This window comes from Arabidopsis thaliana, chromosome 5, assembly GCF_000001735.4.
Source record: "Arabidopsis thaliana chromosome 5, partial sequence".
In the NCBI taxonomy this organism is placed as follows: Eukaryota; Viridiplantae; Streptophyta; class Magnoliopsida; order Brassicales; family Brassicaceae; genus Arabidopsis; species Arabidopsis thaliana.
Genome location: NC_003076.8, coordinates 15698371 through 15711952, shown reverse-complemented (window position 1 = coordinate 15711952; position 13582 = coordinate 15698371). Strand labels below are relative to the sequence as shown.

General features: G+C 31.7%; 3 protein-coding genes, 2 long non-coding RNA genes, 1 other non-coding gene and 1 pseudogene across 8 annotated transcripts; 1 reads left to right on the top strand and 6 right to left on the bottom strand.

Moving 5' to 3' along the window:
- Positions 1-708: 708 nt before the first annotated feature.
- On the top strand, positions 709-1474 carry AT5G05895. Its single transcript, NR_142874.1, has 2 exons — positions 709-788; positions 1009-1474. It is a non-coding gene; the product is annotated as an other RNA (long non-coding RNA).
- Positions 1213-1509, bottom strand: AT5G05885. The gene has a single exon (NR_142873.1). It is a non-coding gene; the product is annotated as an other RNA (long non-coding RNA).
- A 179-nt stretch (positions 1510-1688) lies between these two features.
- AT5G00565 lies at positions 1689-2002 on the bottom strand. The gene is made up of 2 exons (NR_144183.1): positions 1939-2002; positions 1689-1831 (listed from the first exon to the last, which is right to left on the bottom strand). It is a non-coding gene; the product is annotated as an uncharacterized misc_RNA (transcript).
- A 25-nt stretch (positions 2003-2027) lies between these two features.
- Positions 2028-2479, bottom strand: AT5G39230 (TFIIB zinc-binding protein; the record flags this gene model as incomplete). Its single annotated transcript, NM_123285.1, has 2 exons — positions 2028-2068; positions 2161-2479. 2 exons carry the CDS (start codon positions 2477-2479, stop codon positions 2028-2030), a joined length of 360 nt encoding a protein of 119 aa, NP_198739.1.
- A 1199-nt stretch (positions 2480-3678) lies between these two features.
- On the bottom strand, positions 3679-6247 carry AT5G39220 (alpha/beta-Hydrolases superfamily protein). 2 transcript variants are annotated; one of them, NM_123284.4, is made up of 10 exons: positions 5864-6247; positions 5663-5760; positions 5474-5571; positions 5320-5369; positions 4811-4906; positions 4625-4714; positions 4461-4553; positions 4283-4378; positions 4114-4179; positions 3679-4042 (listed from the first exon to the last, which is right to left on the bottom strand). In NM_123284.4, exons 1-10 carry the CDS (start codon positions 6038-6040, stop codon positions 3914-3916), a joined length of 993 nt encoding a protein of 330 aa, NP_198738.2. In that variant the 5' UTR covers positions 6041-6247; the 3' UTR covers positions 3679-3913. The 2 variants fall into 2 exon arrangements, with proteins under 2 accessions (NP_198738.2, NP_001330570.1); NM_001344285.1 differs by having other exon boundaries at positions 5320-5345.
- A 1433-nt stretch (positions 6248-7680) lies between these two features.
- Positions 7681-8875, bottom strand: CRR7 (chlororespiratory reduction 7). Its single transcript, NM_123283.5, has 3 exons — positions 8668-8875; positions 8424-8566; positions 7681-8226 (listed from the first exon to the last, which is right to left on the bottom strand). The coding sequence occupies exons 1-3, from the start codon at positions 8720-8722 to the stop codon at positions 7954-7956; spliced, it is 471 nt and encodes a 156-aa protein (NP_568563.1). The 5' UTR covers positions 8723-8875; the 3' UTR covers positions 7681-7953.
- A 2101-nt stretch (positions 8876-10976) lies between these two features.
- Positions 10977-11183, bottom strand: AT5G39205 (annotated as a pseudogene; the record flags this gene model as incomplete). Its single annotated transcript has 1 exon — positions 10977-11183.
- Between the last annotated feature and the right edge of the window lie 2399 nt (positions 11184-13582).

The following is a 13582-nucleotide window of genomic DNA, read 5'->3' as shown; positions in this document are numbered from 1 at the left end:
TATCGGAAATAACTACATTTTATTTTGTCACACCCATGCACATATTGTATGTACATGTGTATATGCATATATGTATCGTGTAAGTATTTCATGGTCAAGATGATTGTGACTTGTTAGTCCCTTTTGCTTAACTACACCATGTGACCTCTCTCTTTAAAACTTTCATAAAAGATTTCAATATGAATTGAAACCCATAGGCCATTCCAATTATACTACAACGCGCATGGTGCTTTTTCCTCTTTTATATGTCTGTCTTTATTTTCTTTCTTAGAAAGAAAAAAATTTAAAATTTCTAAACCCAAGATTCTTCATGCGACAATGTCTCGGTTTAAGGGTAAATAATGTAAACTCGTCATAATTCCGAGTTTTGGTCAAAAAATTTTGAGTTCATTGTACAAACAATCTGTGTGGGTCACTTGGCCACTTAAGCTTCGGCTCAGACGTCTTACCTATATCTAGTAGGTTTGTTCACTCCAAAATTAAATTAGTCCAACGATTTTTATTTGAAGAAAAAAAACTATTTAAATATACGTACATCTAGTACATGTAATATTTACCCCCAAAAAAATGTTACGTATATGTAACCTTTTAAACAATTAATTTTAATTTTGGTTTTATAGTACTTTTATAAATGGATTGACAAGTGTCATGATTTTTAGTATTAGATATATTTCATCAATTATACTAAGAAGATTAGCATGACAAAAAAAGGATCAATTATGGGATCGACACATTAAAGTCTATGCTTTTGTTGAAATAGGCATATCTCATATGCGTTATTGATTTAGGTACTTCTTTCTACAAGGTTTTTACGATTTTACCCTCACTTAAACTGACTTTAATATTCCGTGGTTTTTTTGTCTTTTCCCAATTCATTATCAAAAGTAGCCTCGTATACCTCTAAAGAGTCAAGCTTCTTTTCGGGCTTCGTTAACATCGCCTACGAGTCTCCCAAATCAGAGAAACCTGTTTCAATGAATAATTGAAGCTTTATTTTTTCTAAGAGGTCGATGCTGAGTTCCTTTATCATCCATATGAGGACATTACTTGGTGTCACGAATGTTAAAGCCTTTCCTCATGTCTTGTGAATAGAATCTAGCAAAAGGATTGGTCTGCACGTCGAGGTACCTATGTACATTTATGCTCAATTGCTTCTCCATCACCTCAACCAAAATTTTGAAGTTCAGATCTATGCGTGTTCAATCTTTTTCTTCGACGAAGCAGAGGGTTATCATCCATACCTTCTTTGAATTTTAATATGTCAATATGAATCACAATTTGATCATCTCTTACTTTATTTTACAAACGGAAGAAAGAAAACTATTGAAATTTTACTAGATTTGATTATGGTTTTGGATTGGATCCCTTGGGTTCACTATATAGTATCCATTTAGGGTTTAGTTTTTTTCCATAAACAAGTATTTAATTGAGTTTATTGGATTAATCGGAACATGGGTGTTGGTGGTAGAGATGTTTGTGAGTTGTCGAAGAAAAAGATGATGAAGAAATAATTTTACGGGGAATTTGGTCAATCCATCTCACAGAAAATGCCTTATCCCATAAGCCCATTGTAAAAGTGCTCAATTTTTAATTTTTGGGCCAAAAAGTACCAATTTCTGTAAAAGCTCCAAAAAAAAAGATACATTTCACCAACTATACAATAAATCTAATTTGTTATATTTTCTTGGAACATATCAATTTTTATAGAACAATAAGATGTAAGAAAACTCCTAAATACTCATGTGAAATTAGCAAATTAGTTCCCGGTTTTCGGTAATTAACCTTGATTGCTGATCCTCAGGCTCCACGACTCATGCGGCTACTGAGATGTCTGTAGAACAATATATAGATTCATAAGCCCCAATTTGCAGTAGATATAAACTTAAGACAACTCAAAACAAATTAATTCTTAGATAGTTAAAATAATATATGAGTCACCTCCAAAAGAGACTTCATCACGGCATCAAAGACATGGTAGATCATTGAAAATCCGAAGTTTGAGAGATGATGCTTTCGTAATCAGACATCTATCTCAAGTAAACTGCAAGACAATCAAATCTCACGAGCACTTAATTAAATAAATCAAGATTAAATATACAAACAATAATGAATATATAATAATAAGTAACGACAATCAAATTGGTTTTTTTTTTTTAAAACCTAGCTCCTCGATCAACCTCGTGTGATGAACTTCTACTTCTAGAAGAGCATAATGACTGCAGCAAGATGGTGATGAGACCCTGAAGCTTATGGAGGAGGCTTTGTCTTTAGGGTTAGGGTTCTTGATGAGAACGTTTGTGCCGACCTTGTGTTTGGTCCTGATAGAAGGAGTCATATATGAGATATTTCGGTCAAAAGAATCGACAATATAGTGGGAATCGAGGATTAAACCACATTCTGTGCAGATTGTATCCCCAGATCGATAATCAATTACCGTATCGGTTCGTTTCTTGCAGTCCAAGCAAGTAATTACCTCCATTGTGACTTATATAAATATTCTCTATTGCGAGGGTTGATGGGTATTGTGGGGTTTATATACCAAAGGAAGGAGCTGGGAAGGTGGAATTTTTTTTTTTCCCAACAAGATTTGGTTTTATCCTTCTTATTTTTTTCCTTAAACTTTGTTAATTATATTAATATTTGTTAGATTTGATAATTAATCAGCATAAAGTTGTCAGTTAAATGTTCATGATAGGATTTGGTTTTGCTTTGGTTCCTCATTAATGTACTTATATTTCATTAAATATTCAAAATATTTCCATGTTTATAGATTTGACTATTAATAAGCCTAAATAAGATTCCAATCTCTGTATCGCCAAATTAAGTGTGAAAAGGACAATGCTATGTCTTTAATATGATCCATGAACCAATTCCATACACAGTACATGGTACTTTTTAATATCTACCAAAAGTTTCAATAAATGTGAGGAAAGATTTGAGGTGATTCATGAAGCAGTTTCTACATCACCCTACAATTGGCAACCACAACGAAAGCAAATAAAGTTAATTTCCGGTTTGGTATATAACTAACAACTTTAAATGTGTTTTCGTTAAGAAAATAAAAAATACACCAACCATAAAAACTAACACAAACTTAACCTAAATATATAGCTTAAAAGTTTTCACCTCCTATGTTGGTATCAAATCTCACACATGAGCCCAGCCAAAACGAAGCTTGTAATTGTGCAAACAAAACTCCGGTTTTTAAGGCACAAACACTGTTCAATAATTGAATTCGCTACTTGATGACTCTTTACCAAATAAATCATTAGTTTGATTCAAATACACCCCTGTCAAAACGTCTGAAATCGAGCATTAACCCTCGACTGGTAAGTCTCCGAGCTCGAGGGATTAAGGAAGTGTTATTACCGAGGATAGCGTAGATCGAGTAACAATATTGACACTTACATAATAGAGGAGAAGCATCAGAAAATAAATTTTTTTTTGGACTAGAGAGTTGTAGAGAGCAAACAATTGTCTTCAGTTCACTACATTTGTATTTGGATCAAACTTAGAGGTTTAAGTAGAACAAATGTAAAAAGTTGGTGGTCTTTTATAACATTTTCCCTAATTCAAACATATCTTTGAGTTTGGTTTTGTTTAGTTTAGACAAAACTTTTTCATTACATTTTCTTGGAGAAAATCACCTTAGCGTATCTCGCATCCACATACCTCCTACAATCTTGAAGTTAAATCAATACTCTTATAATTTATCGCTTCGAAAATGATAAAAAAAAGTAGATGTTTCTATTTCTTCATTTGTTCATAAACAAAATACATATATATATAGCCATCCCAGGCTCATCATGGACTTATCTATTAATTAGTATTTTTTTATTAATAATATATAAGTTATAACTCCTTCCTCTGTAGCCAATCAATGAGCTTTAAGCAGAGTTTACAGTATATGGAATCAATAGAGCTTTCCACTGGCGAAATCTGATATCAGCTTCACAATGTGTTTAGGATTCTCAACATGTGGAAGATGACCGGAATCTGGTACTTCCCGCAAAACCGCATTTGCTAGCTCACACAACAATTTCTGCATTTTGTTGATGACATTAAGACACTTTTTAGCTAGTTTTTCAATGTTTCAATTAAGAGGAAACTTACAACTGAGAGCTGGTTGCTAACTATCTGATCGTTCTCACTGCATACCACGAGCGTCTTATGGTCAATCTGCGCACATGTTACATAAAAAACGTAAACTAAGTCAGAACATATATAAGCTGATTCGACCTTTTGTTACATTTGAATAAACTATGTGAAATTTTTTTATTACATGTTTGATGTGTGACGCGACGTTATAGCCCCCGCTAATCATAAAATCGACCATAGCATCCTCCCACCACGGCATTTGACAATGTAACCGACCAATCTACACAAAAAAAGATTCATTTCTAAAATCACTTTGATATATGAAGATGTAAAAGAAAATTTGAAGGGAGATTTGATCTTACATTAGTCCAATCTATGTTCTCGGATAAGGGCGAGGAACAAAAGGCTAGGACATTGGCCAAAAGGCGCAGAGGGAATGACTTTAACAACTTAACCTGAAAGAACAACAATGATATTAATACAAACGTTAAATCTCGAGTATTAGAAGGGTACTTTACGGACAAACCCCAGCGTAAGCGATGGATTTTGGTAACTCTTTAAGCCGACCGGTTCCTTCTGAATACGCATTGGCATTAATAAGAACCAATTTATCAACCTGAAAACCACGGAAATAATCAAATTTAGTTAGTGAAGTATATATTAAGATGGGTTTAATCCAAAAGAGTTTGATTATGGTAAACTGAAAATTTACAGCTTCCGGGTAAGTAGCAGTGAAATCAACAGCTACGGTTGCTCCTAAGCTTGGTCCAACTAAAATCATTGGTCGTTTGATATATGTTTTCCAAAGCTGAAAATTCAAAGCAAAGAACAAAGAATTAACCACAGGGAAAATCCATACCATTGGATAAGCTATGCCTTGTAAATTCTGTAAATAATTTGTTGGTTTCGACCAACCTTATAGTCGCTAATTCATCATTGTATCAATTTTTAGTTACCAACCAACAAAATATATCGCAAAATCATCAGGAAATTCAAGACGGACTAGAGAGTTCTAACATCAATGCTAAATTTGCCACAACATTGTATCTGTTGTTATTTAGCGACGACACGAATTTGTATTCGTCGATAATAGTCCATTTAGTGTATAGTTATTTGTGCCAAAAGAATATGATTCATCGACTGATTTCATTCATTTAGTGACACAGTTTTTCGTTGTTATTCGCTTGTTTTCTTGTAGTATAATTAATAAATAGTACTGACCTCGAATAAATGATGTCGCTTAGATGCTGCATCACATGGTGGAAGTTTCTCTACAGTGTCATTAAGTTGTGAAAAGAAACAATCACACATTCATATGTACTAAAATCGAATTATCAAGAATCTTGTTTAATTTGTGTAAAATGTAAAATCTTACCAAGATCTGAGAATCCCCAACCAAGAACATCAATAGCCCAAGTCTCAAGACAAGCTTGTTCAAGCAGAGGATAAGTACGTCTCCATTCAAGACAAGAACTAAAAGCCCAAAAGAATTCCGACAAAAGTAAAATTCAGACACAGTGAGTTCATAAAAATAATTATACTGTCAGTAAAAAAAATAAAATACCTGTCGAAACAATGGAGAAGAACAACGGGACTTTTGTCGTGTAATTGAACAAGTGGTTTGATACAGCTACTCATTACACTGCCTCTAAAGTTTCCCATCTGCAAACACATTTTCATCTTCTTACACAAAATTCAAGAAACTAAGGACAAAGATTCTCTGTTTTAGCTACTCATGCAAGAGACAGAGAAAAAGAAGAAGAACCTGAAGAGGAACAGGAATTCGTACAATCCTTTGAGCTAAAGCTCTTGCGAATGGATCTTTTATGTTTTGTATCTCCTTCGGAAGAAATGTCGGAAACCCATCTCCGTTCGCCGTTACTCGTTGCCGGAATCTTGTCGCCGGAGGTGGTGGAGATATTATTTTCAAGCTACCCATCATTTCTCTCTCTCTCACTTTCTCTGCTTGTACTTGTACTTGAATCTTTTCTCCAAGAAAACTGTGAATAATTTAGTGTTTAATATTGTGTGATTCGATTATTTGTGACATTGAAGAGACTACCTATATATAGAAAAGAGTGTTATGTTTGGACAATAACCATTTGAATAGAATTTAAATCAAAGTGCAACGCAACTACCCCCAACTTCGTTATTTTTTTCTTGTTTTTATACCAAGCTCATTCATTACGATCTTGTTATTTTTATTTACTACCTTTTGTTGTTTTGTTTTGAAATGACCACACAAGTTTTCTGACAATTTACACGCTTTCTAATTTTTAAGGCTTAAAGACAAAAAAAACGTAGAGCCACAACTAATAACATTTTTTTGTTTCTCTCCGTCCATAATATCTTCCAAACAGTAATTAACGTGTGTTAAATAAGGTTACCTTTGCGTAGTAGAATCTTACTTAATCACTGTATCATTACATTTACATGGTAAATTGTTATTTAATCAGTTATTAATCTTATAAAATAAAGTTTCTTCTAGAATGACATATAAATGTGCATATTGTACTTCTGCCACATGTCTTCTCAAAATACAATAGTTTATTTTTAGTTTGCTACATTTTTTAAAAAATACTTTAATTGCAGTTTGACCACTTATGAATCCTTGTATATGTTATAACTTAATTTACATAAGAATTAACGTCATTTATTAAGTCATAATATATCAAAGTTGAGTTTCTCTCTCACGCTATTGGTGCAAATCTTATTATTTTATTTTAAAAGTTTCTATATTATTGATCATCTTAACTATAAAATTGACTTCATTTTTTACTATAAAATTAACCTACACTTATTGGGTGCATAAATCTTTCTGAGATTTATATATATAAACACAATCAAATGCATTAACAACACTAAACCCCATTCAAAATTATATACTATGATTTAATCAATTAATTTGATAATTATGAATATGTTAGTTAAATTAGGTAATTATTTAAAATATTACATGAGGAACTGAAAAAATCAGAACTAAGATTTCGATAAGATTAACTAATATATAAAGTAATTTTTTAAAACACAATTTTGTCCCCCAAAATAAACAATATAAGAATTTTAATGTTATTAAAACTTTTGTAAGATTATTTACATAAAAATCACAGTTATATGCAGCTCAGTCTTCTGATGTGATCGGATGCAGTTTTTGTTTATCCCAACAGCCAACTATTACAGAATCTACATCTACAATTCGTTCTTCTAGTACTAGTAGACCATCCCGCCTGAAGAACTAACGGGCAAATGCAATGTCAATTTTTCACAAATCCAATCCAATACGAAGCCCATTAAGTGTCATAAGTTCCACAAGGTAGAATATGTATCCCCCAAAGCAAGGGAAATTGGAAGATAAGCTATCAATTTCGCACCAGCTAATTAAGCACAAAAGATTCCTCGTTGTAACAATATTTGTGTCGATTGTCTAGCTAAGAAGGTCAGAGTACGAGAATCTTTTTTCTCCATGTAAGCACATCGACTCTGGATTGACTCTCTTTAGAAGAAAACCTCCGTCCGCTAACTTAATAAAATGATGTTTGACGAAAAAAAAGAAGAGATTCAAATCACAAAACCAAATTTCAAATTTAAAGGTGAGACTAAAAAATCTTTATTTTTATTTGGATATTTAGTGCCGACTATCAAAGATGAAAGAATCAAACTCGCATATTGTTTAGTTCGAGTAGTGTCTTCTTATTTACGAAAGCTATGACCCTAATTCTCTTTGACGATTATTAAAACCAACACACAAGATTTTGACATCCACAACAATAGCAATTATCTATTAAAGAACAAACCAAACTACTAGATTAAACAGATGTGCTTGTTACATTCAAAACACATAATACGTTTATTTAATTACTCAAGACGAACTTGGTACCATTGAACAGAACCCACTTCTCCATCAATTTCTAGTTCACATACAGCTTTAACCAAGAAATCTACGGCTTCATCAAGGTCATCGAACCTAGCCAGGTCTGGTGGCAAAGAGTTCACCGGCCAATTTTCGAGCCACCCTCTGAGCTTAGCCTTGAGTTCGTCTTCCGTCACAAACTGCTCATCTTGTCCTGCCTCTAACAGTACGTATGTATCCGAGTTCGAATGCACCCTTCTTCTCCTTGTTGCACAAACCTATATTATATAATCACATTAACTAGACATTTGTTAAATCATACTAAGTTAACCTTTAACCTCATGAGTTCAGTAATTTAATTTCCGGGATTGCAAAATGACTGAAATCACAAATTTCCAAAAATTATGCAACATAATCTTTTAAATGTTATCAACTTACAAAATATTCTACAAAATTGCAATTAACCAACACTTACACTAAAATGGCTTTTGCTCTTTCTTGAAGTGATGATGGATGATATTGGATAACATATAGGTTTATGAAACAGGTTTATCGAGTTTACGGAAAGAGAATCTGTCACATGGACTTGTTCTATCGAAACCCGTCGGTTATGTCGAGCTGAAAGCAAAGAAATGGAAGAATTGTAATGGATTGGTTTAAGTTATTCTTGATTTGCACTAATAGATGTGAATATGAGGGAGGAAAGTGTTAGAGCTTACAACTAAAGAGCTTATCTCCGTTGTTGAAAAGCTGTTTCTGCAGCGAACACTCCATTTTGATATCTTGAAAAATGACTTCCAACAATTTTGTATTTTAGTAGCAGCAATGTAAGCTTCTTGTAGTTGTTATAGATAAGATGATATTACGAGGAGCATACACCAACTATTTCTTTTCCTTAAAATTATGAATGTAACTCATATATATCTTTAATGGGCCACTGATGAGCCAAATAGGGCCAGTTATAGTTGCCCCGAATAGCCTCGTAAAAGCTAGAAATGTGGAACTAAAATGATTACTAATTCTAATCAGCTTTGTACAATATAGGTTTGGAGTAAATTCAGTTTTAACATATTATATATTCTTAATTCTATAGATTTTATAAAAATTCAAAATTTTGATCCAGTTGTTGATCTCTACTCTGCTCTCTAGTTTCGGTTGCAATTTTCAAATTTGACTGAAAAATATATATTTGTATTGTTGCTATAAATATATTTAAAATTGTCAATTGGCCTGCAAGGATCACATGGGCTTGTACAAAACTGGATACTGAATATTCGTGGGCCCATAGTTGTACCACACTTGATACAAATAATATCTTTCGTCCATATATGCAAACTACTAAGTACCTTACTGCTCATTATCGTTATGCACTTATGATTTGTTCTAGGGCTGGGGAAAAAAATTGGATCAGAATATCTGAACCGAACCAACCCAAAAAATTAGATTCTAAACACAATAAAAATTTAGATTTATTTTATTGGATCCTAAACTCCTATACTCGAAAATCTGAACCCAAAAATATCTTAATATTTTACTTGAATACCCAAACTTTTACTCTGAAATGCGAGTATTTACCCGAAAATATGGGTATTTATCCGATAATTTATTAAGTTGTTCTGAAATCTATATACAAAGCGACCTAAACCTGAAAGGACCCGAACCAAAACCGAACATATATTTTTTATTTAATATATTGAGTTCTAAACTCTTCTACCCAAAGAATCCGTACCTAATCGGCTTTTACCCAAACCCAACTCGCATATCCCAATGCTCGGCCCTAATTTGTTATGTGGACTAAACAATGAAGACAAGACAACAAATTGTATTATTGTAGAAAAGATCAATAATATTATCACAAGAAGAATTATGCAATCTATAGTATATAAAAGTTGAGGCTATTTGCTTATAAAGGCGTCCACGTGAGCTTTAAACGACCAATCAGGATTAACCATCTCATTGGTTTACATTTTTTAGCCATCACTTTAATTAACTTTTTAAATTCTATATTATTTTCTATTATTTTTACTATATTTATGATTAAAAAGAAAAAACAAAAAAAAATTGTTAACTTTTCAAAAGTTACATATGGAAATAAGAAAGTTGAAAAGAAAATTTGCTAAATTTAATTGCTAGATTATTTCACGTGATTACATGTTAATATGGTTTTGAGGAGTAACTATTATATTCCTAATACAATGAAATGTTAAATCGTCCAAGTATACAAATATATGTTAAATTGTTTTTTATATACAAATATTTGTATAAAAAAAATTAAAAAGTAAAACTTCCGATGGTTTGTCCTAAACATTTAGCTATAAATACAAGTCTCGGTCACACCATATCAAAAGGACTTTTTATTAAATATATAGTTCTGATATTATGGTTTGTTTTATATTGCTTTGGTTCTTTGTATGAGTCGAATTTCTTACCATGCTAGATTTTTCACTTGATGTTGATGCTATACGTGTATAGTTATTTTGTTGTTCTACGAATCAATATCGATATTTTTTTGGTGATTTATATCTTTTGAATTGTGTTTTGGGTAACATGGGAGGGATTTTATCAAAAGATTGAATGAACGAGTTGATGTGAAATGTGTTGGATATTGATTATTGGTAGTCTCTTGGCTCTGATTTTTTTTTTGTGTGTGTGTTTTTTTTCGTTTTGGTTAGAAATTTCAATTTACTATGAAAAGAAAGAGGGTAGTTTTCAAACTTAAACCACACATTGATGTTTGAATATCTTTGCTCTTATTCCAGTAGTCTTTATTTTTTCAACGCCTGATTACTCTCAGTTTATAGAATCTAGGTTTGGTTGTTGTTTAAGAACTCAAGAATATAAAAGTATAACTCACTTTATAGCTTAAGAAACTTACACAAAACTTAAGCTTTCTCTCTCAATCTCTTAATACAACTCTCACATTGATATTAGAACTCGACACATCTATTTATATGAAAGCATTAGTCCTAATCCTAATAGGAAAACATAGATTTAGATAACTCCTAAAGAGATTTGAGATGATCACTTTCTAAACCATAACTCGGTTAGGAACTAAACCATAACTCGGTTTAATATTACTTTCTTCATCAGCTTTCTTCAAGCTTAATCCAACATTCTCCCTCCTAAACTTGAAGTCACCTTGTCCCATGTCCTTCACACCAATGAGCTCCCTCATTTCTTTAAACTTGATTCGCCCGAGAGCCTTTGTCAATAGGTCAGCCTTCTGCTCGAACATTGAACGACTATGATGGCGGATTTAATTTTTCAATATCATACTATCAAATATACTATAGTTAAAATCATCACATAAATTAATCAGCTCACAAGATTAAAAGCAAGGTATTATAAACTCTTAATATGTTCAAGAATATAGGAATATAAGCAAGGTATTTATCTATACTATATAAAAGTTGAGGCTATTCGCTTCTAAAAGCGTCCACATAAGTTTTTAAACGACCAATCAGGATTAACCATCTCATTGGTTTACATTTTTTAGCCATGACTTTAATTAACTTTTTAATTTCTATATTTTTTTATTATTTTTATTATATTTATGAATAAAAAGAAAAAAGAAAAAAAGTTTGTTAATTTTTCAAAAGTAACATATGGAAATAAGAAAATAGAAAACAAAATTTGCTAAATTTCAATGCTAGATAATCTAACGTGATTATATGTTAATATGGTTTAGAAAGCGTGAAGGTGAAGAGGATTTAAACAATAACATCAAAGGAGAGAAAGTGATAAAGTTAAGAACCAATTTAGAAGTTAAAACTTTTTATTAGAATAATAGAAAACAAAACAGAGCAAAACAAATATTTTATTCTTAAAAATTCAAATAACGAGTTTATTAACTTAACTAACCTATCTTTCGACAAGCTTGAAAAAAGCTTTTACTTTCAAGGAAAGTAAGAGATTTTTTAAAAAAAATATAGAGCATGTGAAAAATTTGGAAGATAGTACACGTACGATTTAAACAAAATCATAAGAGGATGGAAAGAGGCACCATAAGAAGGAAATATGTAAAGGATTTTTTCAAATGACGGTTAAGTGATAAAGGATTAAGATGTGTTTGTTCTGTGAAGAGTTAAAGCAACAATGACATAGTTTTATGGTGGTGTTCTTAATCGTATCAACTTGAATAAAGTTTCAAAATATATAAGTTGAGGTTAAGAGACGCATTGTTAGCACTGTAGAAATTCACAATATCATACTATCTTTTTAAGAAATTCTTTTGTTTGTCTAATATTGTTATCATAATCATCACGGGTAAAAAAAAGTTTATTTTTCTATTGATATATATATATTGGCCGAATATATTAAAATACCCTGTTGTCCTTATTTAATTTCATATCTCAGATAAAATAAAGGAGATTTGTTTTTATATTTTATGTCGATAATGCTATATCTCAATAAATGTCAAATATAGTTGTTTTATCTTTTTATGAAAAAAGTAAATGTTCTTTAAAAGTAACATGGATAATAATGAATAGATGATAATTTTACAAATTCACATCTTTTTTTTTTTTTTTTTTCCGGTTAGTTTCGGTAGAAAACGCACCGAAGTACTTCAGATAGGACTTCTTTCCGAAGGACCACCACACTGTTTGTCCCCAGTTTGGAATGCTTTCCGACTAATGCCAGAGGGTAGTCAGGCCGCCTGCATTTCTGACTACCAGATTAACCAATTGGGCCAAGGACCAATTAACAGACTTCCCAAACAAATGTGATTTTTGTTTTCAGGGAGGATCGAACTCGGATCTGAAAGTTTCACCCTTCCCCAAATCTTCTCCTACCACTGGACAACAGATGCTTGGGCCGAATTCACATCTAAAAGTTTGTAATGTTCCTTTTTTAGCGATTGTACACTGCCTCTTAACATGATATAAATACTTTGTGTGGTATTCACTTCTAGATCATAAGTGATCATAACTAACCCACTTTTTTTTTTTTTTTTTGTGTTGATACGTTTTGGTTGTTTTGCGACACATATTAATTAATGGTGTTTTCTTATGATTGTAGGATGTGTGTATGCAAGCAACATCATGACACAATTCCGGACAATTTGATTTTTGATACACATGGTCTACAATGTCACTCAACGTCATATGGTGAGTTTTTAGTTTTATTTAACGTCATGTGGTTAGTTTTTAGTTTTACATGTTTAATGTTACCTAAGTTGTTTGAATCCAGTGGTTAATATGTTGATTTGATTCAATGCAGGAACTTATAGCAGCTAGCGTGGATAGATGCATGAAGGTTTCATCGTATGATATGAAGTAAGTTTTGATCAAAACCTAATTTGTTTGGTAACTTATAATAATAAGGAACAAAAAACGAATTATTTTGGTTGGTGGTTGCCCTAGGATCAATTTCTTTAACGTATAGTATTTTTGGTTATGGTGATGATTTTGGTTAGTTTCAATGATTTCATGTGATAAAGAAAGAAGAGATATGTAAGCATTTAAAAGTATATTAAGATATTAAGATATTTATTATATGGAAAGAAGAGATATGTAAGCCTTTGAAAGTATATCATATGGAAATAAGAAAAAAGTAAAATTTCATTATTACTATATAAAACTATATTTTTTAACGTTTTTAATTTATGAATTTATAAAAAAACATGCTGTTAAA